We start from the raw sequence: 10744 nt of genomic DNA, 5'->3' as shown, positions 1-10744 counted from the left end.
AGGGGATTTGTGAAACTGATATGTTTTTATGTGACACAAGTAGGTGTCTGTTTATAATGTTGAGAGTTGGTTGAAAATATGAGCGGCAATGAGATAAGAACAAATAGCATAGGGAGGCTGAATTTTATTGGTTCAGATAGTATACGTTTTTATCATTATAATTAAAGGAAATGAGTTGTTTGTTTTCCATTATCATAATGGAGTGTTAATATACCAAGGTTCCAACTTATATGTTTGGTTTTGTCAACTAAGTAATGATAAATAATTATAAAATAATGACAATGATATTCTAATAATTGAAATGGCAATTAACTTGTTAGCTAGTTAATACACCTATAATGATAAGTTAATGAGAAGGTGGGTTCGTCTTGGTATCACTATGACTATCCACACTAATTCCCTCTCTCACTAAGCATAATACACGACAAATACTCCAATAAGAAAGCAAGGTTACAATGTAATACACAATTCACATTTTATTAAATTGACTAGCTAAATTATTTATAAAATAAATAATCAAACAATAACAAAATATAATGATACATATTAAGATAAGTAGTTCAATATAAATAAATAATTTAAGGGAATTACTAAAGAATATATTCTAGAATTTTGGGGCGTTACAAAAAGCACTTTTTACGTCCATTTGAAAAAGTTTAAAACATTTATGAGATGCATATGCAAGTAAGATTCTTATTGCTTCTAACCTTGCTACTGGTGCAAATGTTTCATCATAGTCTATACCTTCTTGTTGATTATAACCTTGAGCAACAAGTCTTGCTTTGCTGCGAATTACCTTACCATTTTCATCCATTTTGTTTCTGAAGACTCGTCTAGTTCCAATGATAGAATGGTCTAAAGGATCTGGTACTAGCTTCCAAACTTCATTCTTCTCAAATTGTGAAAGTTCTTCTTTCATAGCAATTATCCATGATTCATCAGTGATTGCTTCTTCTATGGATTTTGGCTCAATTTGAGAGATCATAGCTAGATTGTTCTCATCAACTTGAAATGATCTTCTGGTTCTTACACCTTCTGCAGTGTCACCTATTATTTGTTCTTGAGGGTGATTGCTTACAACCTTCCAAGTTCTAGGAGGTTCTTGTGGTGGTGATTCCTGTTCTATAACTTGTTCTTTTGATGAGTTTTGCTCATCTTCATCATCTATTTCTCTTACACATGATATATCATCAAATTCATCAAATTTTACATGCATGCTTTCTTCTAAAGATTTTGATTTTAGATTATAAACTCTATATGCTTTAGAGGTTAGAGAGTATCCTAAGAAAATTCCTTTATCAGATTTAGAGTCAAATTTTCCTAGATTATCTTTAATATTTAAGATGTAACAATAACACCCAAAAATGTGAAAATAAGAAACATTTGGTTTTTTATCTTTCCAAAGTTCATAAGGTGTTTTGTTTAAAACTTTTCTTATAGACATTCTATTCAAGATATAGCAAGCAGTGTTGATAGCTTCAGCCCAAAAGTATTTTTCAACATTGGATTCATCTATCATAGTTCTTGCCATTTCTTGTAAGGTTCTATTTTTCCTTTCAACAACTCCATTTTGTTGAGGAGTTCTTGGACAAGAAAAGTTGTGAGAAATACCATTTTCATTGAAGAATGATTCAAAATAGGAGTTTTCAAATTCTCCACCATGATCACTTCTTATGGAAATGATATTTGAACCTTTTTCATTTTGAACCTTTTTACAAAAGATTTTAAAAGATTCAAAAGATTCATCTTTACTTTTTAAAAACAAAACCCATGTGTATCTAGAGTAGTCATCAACAATAACAAAGCCATAATTTTTACCACCTAGACTAGTAGTTTTGACAGGTCCAAACAAATCTATGTGAAGTAATTCAAGAGGTCTTTTAGTTGAAATAAAGTCTTTAGGTTTAAAACTACTTTTGGTTTGTTTTCCCTTTGTACAACTTTCACATAATTTATCTTTGTCAAAACTTATCTTTGGTAATCCTCTTACTAGATCAAGTTGAGAAAGTTTTGCAATTGTCCTCATATTTACATGTCCTGCCCTTTTGTGCCAAATCCATTTATCCTTTTCAAGAGATACAAAACATGACGGCAGTTCATCTAGATATATGACATATACATTCTTTTTTCTTGATCCATTAAAAAGAGTTTTTCCAGTAGATATTTGTTTAATTTCACATGTATGAGTTTTAAAAATTACTTCAAGACCATTATCACACAGTTGACTAATACTTATTAAGTTATGTTCTAGACCCTCTACATAATGAACATTTTCAAATTTAGCAGAATTAATTTTACCTATTATACATTTACCTTTGATACTAGCTTTTTCATTATTACCAAAGGTAACGGTTCCTCCTTCCTTTTCCTCAAGGGAAAGGAAGCTGTGTCTGTCTCCGGTCATGTGCCTCGAGCAGCCACTGTCCAAGTACCATGGCTTTTTCTTGACTGCTAGCAGACATTCCTGCATTTGAGTTTAGTAAGACTTTTGGTACCCATAGTGTTTTGGGTCCTTGATGGTTAGTGTTTTTAAATGGTATTTTCTTATGAGGTGATCTTTTGTATGATTTCTTTTGAAAATAGTTTTGGAGATTATCTGGAGAATGATCTTTTACATGGTGTGTAGATCTTTTCTTAAAGCAAAAGTATCTTATATGTCCATGTTTATGACAGAAGGAACAAAATAGTCTTTTTATTTTTTGATCCTTTTTAGGTAAGAAATTTTTATCATAAATTGTTTGATACGTTTTAGAACCTATTCCATTTTTATCAACAACTCTTTGTTGAACTCCTATAATATTTTCAAAAGTTTCAGTAGCTTTCACACATTTGGTTATGTCTTTTTCTAAAACTGAAACACTTTGTTTTAGTTCTAAGTTTTCTTTTAACTTATAAACTTTATCTAGATCATGCTGAGCTTTTTCCAAAGTTTCTTCTAAAATTTTATTTTTAGTTTTATATTCATCTTTTTCTTGAATTACTCTAGTAAGTTCAATTTTAAGTTGATCATATTTTTGAGCAGTAATTTGTGAATCATATAAGAGATTATCAAATAATTTTTCAGTTTTCATGCATGATGAACAAGGTTCAAGGTTTACCTCATCAAAGTCAGTTCTGGTCATTAGGCAAACATTTGCTTCTTCTTCTTCTGGTAATTCTTCTAGATCGTCCCATGTAGCCATCATGGATTTGTTGTAGGGAGGTTTTCTTTGCCTTAGCTTTGGACATTCATTTTTGTAATGTCCAGTTTGATTGCATCCGTAGCATTTTACTTGACTTAAGTCAGTTTCATTTCTTCTTGATGGGAATGATCTTTTGATTTGATTTCTTCTCATCATTAGCTTTTGGATTCTTCTTGAGAGAAAAGCCATTTCTTCTTCATCATCTTGTTGAAGAGGATTCTCTTCATCACATGTTATTTCCCTTTTTAAGTTTTCTTCTACTTGTGATTCTAGAGCAATCATTTTGTTCTTTGCTGGTTTCTTCTCTTGAAGTATTTCTTCATGAGCTTTTAAAGATCCAATGAAATCTTCCAGATCCATTGTTTTGAGATATTTTGCTATAGTTATTGCAGTTACTATGTGTCTCCATTCTTCTGGTAGACATCTTAGTAGCTTTCTTATTCTCTCATGTGTGGTATATTTTTTACCAAGAGAATTTAGCTCATTTATGATGACTGTAAACCGTCCATACATTTGATCTATAGTTTCACTGTTATTCATTTCAAACAGTTCAAACTTTCGTTCTCCTATGTCAATCCTTGTTTCTTTTATGTGGCTGGTTCCTTCATGGTGTGTTTGAAGAGTGGTCCACATTTCTTTGGCCGTCTTGCATTCCATGATCTTGTCATATTCTTCCCTGCACAAAGCACTTTTAATAAATAATTGAGCTTTAGTGTTTAGTAGTACCCTGTCAGATTCTTGAGTTGTCCACTCAAGCTGTGGTTTTGGTGTGAATGAATCTTTGACCAGTGGAGCATAGTCTCCAACTTCTACTACAGCCCACATGTTGATATCTTGTGACCTAAGAAACAATTCCATCTTGTCTTTCCAGTAGTAGTAGTCATTTCCTTCAAAAAGAGGTGGTCTAGTTGATGATCCTCCTTCTGAGATGAATTTTGCAGGTTTAGACATTACTTCCTTCCTGACTCTTTTCCTCAAGCACTTGTTAGATGCTTAGCTTTTAGAGGCAGTGCTCTGATGCCAATTGAAGTAACAATGTTTGTCACAAGAAAGGGGGTTTGAATTGTGACCCTTTAAAATTTTAACTGCAAAACAATTTAAGCACAATACACACTATGACAGTAAATGGTTAGACTAACTAGAGAACGTTCTCCTGGAATATAAGGGCAGTAAAATGAGTTAGTGCTTGCACAAATAAAAAGGAGTAAGGGAAGAGAGAATAACACAATGAATTTATCCTGGTTCACCCCTTAATAGTATGGGCTACTCCAGTCCCCACTTGCGTGAGATTATCCACTATAATCTAGACCAAGATTACAGAAAACTTCCCTTTGATCTAAGCCCAGATCAAAGACCCTTTATGATCTAAACCAAGATCAGAAAGTACCCAGCTATAACCAGCTGCTCTACCTTTACAAGGTAACCTCAATTAATTATACCCAATTGACTTGAGAGAATCCTAATGATTTTTCAATGATTTCTTTTGGATCTAAGCTTATACACCTAACCGGATGTGAAGCTTACAAATTGATACACTCAAAGTACTCTACAAATATATGATCCTAGATTTCTAAAGAGCTTTAGAGTAAGAGTGAAAAGGAGAGCTTGATTTAATGTATTAGATTGCTTTGTGTGCTTCAAGTTCTTGCTCTTCCAACCAAATCAACGTGCTATTTATAGATGGAGATGCTCCTTTGTTGCTTGGACATCACACATATACGTTGTGAGTGAAGAACTAGCCGATGTGAGAGAAACAAAACAGTCCATGTGAATCTGTCCTTTAGATGCTTCAGGAGATCATTCTTCTAATGGTCTCTGACTGTCACATTATACTTGTTGGTCAGAAATATTCTTTAACCAACTGTCAATGAGTTGTCTCTGAGTGTATATCCTTTGCAAATGTATTTCCCATGTGAGAAAATAAGATTTGAATTCCTTTGGATAAGATTGCCACTTAAGTGCAGAAACTGGGAGATCATTCTCCAGGACGTTGGAGACCATTCTCTGAGATGGTGTGGATAAGGTCCAACGAAAATAGAGCTGTTGCAAGTTGTTGCAAGTTGTCAAACAGCTGTAAACTCTTCATCAAATGCATAGAGTAGCCACTGTTCACTTGTCCTTCAAAGGACACATGAATAGTGAGATAAGTACTATTTTATGGGAGAGTGTAGCCACCCATGTCATAAGCTTGTACTTGGATCAGATATGAAGCTTCCTTGCAAGCTGTATGTACTTGTTGTTGAGTTCTCATTGGTCTAGATTAACTTTTTTAATGATGTTCTTGGAGAACATAAAGCCTTGTTGCAAGATGTGAAGTTATTATTCCTTAAAGAAGCTTATTCGAGTAAGCTCAAGAACCAAAATCAATTCCTTGTCTTAAATGACTTATTTGCACTGTTATGATCCTTTAATAAGTCCAACTTAAAAGTTCATTCTTGTCTTGTACCAAGTTGACTTGAATAAGTGCTTATGCTTTTGAACACGTGAGTCTGGAGACCAATCTGAGATCATTCTCTGAGGCAGATTTGTCTAAAACGTGTTAGATTCTTTTCTTATGAGTGAAACAAGGTTAATTTAATCCATTGCATCTGTTCTTAAATTAAATCACTCAAGAGCACTTGTTAGATCACAAAATGATCAGAATCAAATTAAAATTTAATTAAGGGTTGTTATCTTTAAAACATCAAAATAGGATTTTGTCTCAACACTTGAATCATGATAATGCCATTTGGATCGAGTTGCTGTGTCACAGGTATGGTCACTTACCTTCTCCGCTATTGGGTTGTCATGATATTATAGCAGGTCGTAATTCATCCTTATGGTAGCGTGATATCATCGGTTCGGGGAAAAGCTGTAGTTCTAGTTGGTTTAAGTCCAACATCGGTTGTTGTGTTGGTAATAGTAATGATATATAATTATGGAATTTCAAATGGTTTGGGTCTCAAGTATTGTGTGATTTGTTTCCTGATTTGTATGTTCATGAGGCAGACAAATATGCAAAGGTGGTTGAGCGTTTGGATAGCTCTGTTACGGTACCACTATGGAGATGGAGTTGGCTTGCTCCGTTGGATGAGAATGATGAGCAGCGGCTTTTGGAACTTGAAGGGCTGTTTTCTGGTTTTTCTTTCCAGTCGACCGCTCTCGACCATTGGCATTGGATACCAAACGTTAACGGTATTTTTTCGGTGAAATCCAGCTATGCTAGTTTATTATCTTCAAGGCAGGCCGAAACTTTGGATAACAAGGTGTTAGATGCTATACAACGGTTATGGAGAACAAATGTACCATCTAAAATTAGTTTTTTTGGGTGAAGGCTAATTTTAAACAAATTACCAACAAGGGTCGTTGTTCATCGCAAATGTATATTATTTAATCCCCATGATCTTCCATGTGTTTTTTGTTTCCAGCATATTGAGGATAGTGCACACCTTTTCTTCTCGTGCCATTTTAGTAATGGAGTATGGAACAAAGTTTTATCTTGGTTTCAAAACTCTCTTCCTTTGAGAGCGGAAGGAATCGACCATTTTATGGCCTTTGGCGAGTTGTTCAATGTTAAAGATAAGGGGTGTATTTGTCATTTGGTTTGGTTGGCCACCACTTGGAATTTATGGAAAGTCCGAAACAACGTTATTTTCAACGGTGACATTATGGATGTGTCAGCGCTTTTAGAAGAGATTAAGCTTACTTCTTGGTTATGGTTCTCCCGTCGGTTTGGTAGTTTGTATTCCTTTTTCTAGTTGGTGTTTAGGTTCGTTGTCGTGTATCCATAACTCTTGAGTTACTTGTTCTTTGTTGTAAGGGTTTGAGTACCCCCTTATATTATAATATAATATCATTTGATTATCAAAAAAAATTAAAAATGTTTAAATGTGCACTCTTACTACTTGTAATAAATTTTAATTAAATATTACATTTTTTGCTTTAGTTTTACCAAAATTGATAACTGTCCAATTTTAAACTCATCGTATTAGAAAAACGCTATTTTACATTGATACATTCATATTTCTTCAATTTCTTCAACATAGATGGTGATGGATGGTGGACGTGGAGATCTTAAGAGTAGATCTTGAGATTTATCAAGTATGAGTTAAGTCTCATATTAGTTGGAAGAGTAGAGGTTGAGTGGCATATAAATGAGAGAAGTCGTCATAAATTTAATGCCTTAAGATTTTAGGTGAAACTGTTGTGTCAAAAGTCATTTATGTATGTGGTTTCTCAAGATCCAATGTCTAGATCCAACCTAGTGAAGTTCGACCTCCACTAGAGTTGGGTATATGGGCTAAGGTATGCGGTCCAACCTGTTTAACCCGCAACCCGCGCGGATTTAAGACCAATTTTTTTTCTGACCATTTATAATTTTGCTCGTGTGGGTTAGACCGTTAAAACCGTGGGTTATGCGGGTTAAATCTGCAAGTTCGCGGGTTGACCCGTGGTCTATCTATTTTTTATTTATAATTAATTACGCCTTTTATCATTTATAAATTATAATTTGGCTCATGTCCAATACCATACATTTATCTAGAAAAAAAAGTCTAAACCCTAAATATAAAAAGACTATTGAAGTTTTTATTAAGTATCATTTGTATTTTTTTTATGAGTTAATATGTGTATATGTAGGAGTGGATATGCACGAGGATTTGCATAAATATATTGTAGGTCCCGCTGTGTGAGTGGAATTGAGGAACATACATTCAATGCAAGTGTCATTTATCCGTTATGGGTAGTGTAACCTAGAGTCCCATGTGCCTTAATGCGAATATAGGAATCATAATCCAAACATGTTTTGGCGATTTAGCATAAGTGCACACACTCAACTAATTCTTCTGAATCTTCTATTTATCTTGATACAAATAAAGTTGTTGCAATATAGCAATTGAGATATAAAGGTTTGCCTATCGTGGATGAGTACAACTTCGTACAATTACGATATTCACATCTTGTACGACTTTGAGCTGACTCTATTTGAACATTTCTTGGAGACACACTTATGTTTGAATATTTTGTTATGACATAGTGTTTTCTAAAGAAATCTCTCTTTACCAAATGGATAAGTGGCGGTCTAGAGGATTGAAGAAATCTCCAACTGATGTCTAGATTGGAGTGAGTTGTTGAGTTGACTTTTCTTGATCATTTGTGATGTCCAAAGGATGACGATCTTAGAATATCACTTTCTTCCCTTGAATTATTTAATTGTTGTCTAGATCGTAGACAAAATTTCACATTGACATCGCTTAATCATCTACACTTGCCTAGAAGATGAGAATAGACTTTGTCTCAATCCTTTTGTGTCGAAGGTCTTTGTTGGCATTTTGGCAAGTGTGCCAAAATATCATGAATGAAGTAATAATTTTAAGTTTGTATCGACATGGTTGCACTAGTACAAATATGACATATTACACATCATGTTTACATCTGACGAGCATATGTCAGATGTAAAAGGCTACGTGGAGTAACCTTTTCATCTGGCTTCAATATCCACAGATGTAAAAAATAAATAGACAAGACTTTTTACATCTGACTTCAATGTACCAGAAGCATAACTAAACGCGGTGGCAATCTTGTAATTATGGTGAAAATTATCTAAAATATGTATGTATCTGGCCATATTTAGCCACAAATGTAAAATGTCAGGTTAAATACAAAAAAAAAAATATATTTTTGGAACAAAGGTAAAGGTAATATGTGTACAGTGTATCTGTCTCTCTCCCAATTATCAAAAGAACTAAACCCTCTTCACCTTCACCTTCAATTCGCGTACGAGCAACACTCTTCACCTTAAACCCACAGCGCCGTCCTCACCTTCAATTCGCAGCAACCCACAGCGCCGTCCTCACCTTCAATTCGCAGCAACCCAGCAACACCCACCCTCTTCACCTTCACGTACGAAGCAAAACCCCTCTCACCTTCACGAACAAAGAACCAAAACCCAGCGCCGTCCTCACCTTCGATTCGCACCCAAAACGCATCAACCCAGCGCCGTCCTCACCTTCGCAAGAACCAGCGCCGTCCTCTCTCTCACGAACCCTAACTCCAAATCGATTCAGGTACTCTTCTTTCTTTTTTAATCCTTTTTAAATATTTTCCTTTTCGTGATTTCTGTCATGATTTTCCCTTTTAATACTGGTGTTAAGCTAAATCTAAGTGCTTATAAATTTCTGTCGTGATTTTTGTCGCTTATCCGTAATCTCTCTCTCTCTGATTTGATGGTATTTAAAGCTAATACTGGTGTTAATCTCTTTCTGGAAAATTAGCTTATTGCATTGTGATTACTTACTAATAATTAGTTTATGCTATTAGTTTGTGATTGAATTGATTCTTTTGTGTTGAGGAAATTTTAGCAAAGTGAAACTAAATTGATAGCTATATAAATTGATAGCTTAACACCAGTATAATATAGATTTTCGTGACTTATAAGCGTTCATATTATAAGCAATGTTTTCTGTGATTTTCGTGGTTTATTACTTGGTTTGTTACTTGATTTCTTTGTGATTTCTTTGGTGATTTTACATGGTTTGTGGTTTGTTACTTGGTTTTAGCTCTTAGAATTGTTTCTACTGCAATTGATTTATGTTTTTTTCATCTGCAATTGATTCATTTAAGTGATTGATTTCCCATCGGGGATACAAGTATTTTACAGTATACATCTGCCAAGTGTTTTGTCTTATGTTTGTGAGGCATGTATTTTTTCCTCCTTACTGCAGATCTGGGATTTGAAGACTACAGACTGCATACAAACATTTAAGCCTCCTCCTCCTTTAAGGGTATGACTTTAAAATAATTCCATTTTTTTTCCATTCAGTTTTGTGATATTATTTCTCCTAATTTTGTTTTGCCTAATTCCTGGTTCCTTTTGACTGATAGGGAGGGGATGCTTCTGTTAACTCGGTTTACATTTTCCCCAAGAATACTGAACATATTGTTGTTTGCAACAAAACCTCATCAATATACATCATGACACTTCAAGGACAGGTAAACTTCAAAGAGTTGATGACTTGGAGTCATTTTATTTATATGTAGTTCTACTGTGTCTCAATATTAGTGTTAATTGTTAAGGCTGTTTGCATTGTTTTCCTTAATGAATAATGAATGTTCTGATATCTGACAAGGATAAGTATAGCTAATTCTGTATATTCACACTTGTTATATATGGAGATTTACTTTGAGACAGCCACACGGGGTACACTATTTTTAGCGAATTTTGTGGCGAATTTCGACGTACCAGATCGCTAAAGTACCGGGAACCGGTACTCCTATACCAATTTGCGGTTCCCTGTGTACTAGCATGCGACTCTGGTAATTATGACTAATTGTCAAGAACTTAGAGCAAAGCAAACAATGCTGTTTCACTCTAAGAGAGACTAAACTTTGTTTTTAGTGTTTCTTTATTATATGGCTACAGTATAGGGTGGCCCTACCATTAAAAACCAAAATGATAGCAGACATTGAGATTAGTGTCTTGTATCTACTATCTTAATTGTGGATCTAGTTTTTGACTTTCGTATGAAGATCAAAATTGGATACATATTTGGTTCTTTCTTTTTAGCAGTATGTTCTATTATTTG

General features: G+C 34.3%; 1 protein-coding gene across 1 annotated transcript; it reads right to left on the bottom strand.

Moving 5' to 3' along the window:
• Positions 1-604: 604 nt before the first annotated feature.
• On the bottom strand, positions 605-4133 carry LOC123923023. The gene is made up of 4 exons (XM_045975674.1): positions 2756-4133; positions 2314-2448; positions 1753-2256; positions 605-1329 (listed from the first exon to the last, which is right to left on the bottom strand). Exons 1-4 carry the CDS (start codon positions 4131-4133, stop codon positions 605-607), a joined length of 2742 nt encoding a protein of 913 aa, XP_045831630.1.
• Positions 4134-10744: the final 6611 nt, after the last annotated feature.

The sequence above is a fragment of the Trifolium pratense genome, linkage group LG4 (assembly GCF_020283565.1).
Source record: "Trifolium pratense cultivar HEN17-A07 linkage group LG4, ARS_RC_1.1, whole genome shotgun sequence".
Lineage (NCBI taxonomy): Eukaryota > Viridiplantae > Streptophyta > Magnoliopsida > Fabales > Fabaceae > Trifolium > Trifolium pratense.
This window is presented reverse-complemented; position numbering and strand designations above follow the sequence as displayed.

What these genes read in the sequence shown, in the direction of transcription:
- LOC123923023 (XM_045975674.1), bottom strand. Translation starts at nt 4,133, where the DNA reads ATGTCTAAACCTGCAAAATTCATCTCAGAAGGAGGATCATCAACTAGA. An exon ending in TGTTGATAAAAATGGAATAG is followed by an intron (nt 2,449 to 2,755) that starts GTTCTAAAACGT and finishes GTCTGCTAGCAG; the next exon opens with TCAAGAAAAAGCCATGGTAC. An exon ending in TGAAAAAGCTAGTATCAAAG is followed by an intron (nt 2,257 to 2,313) that starts GTAAATGTATAA and finishes TTCATTATGTAG; the next exon opens with AGGGTCTAGAACATAACTTA.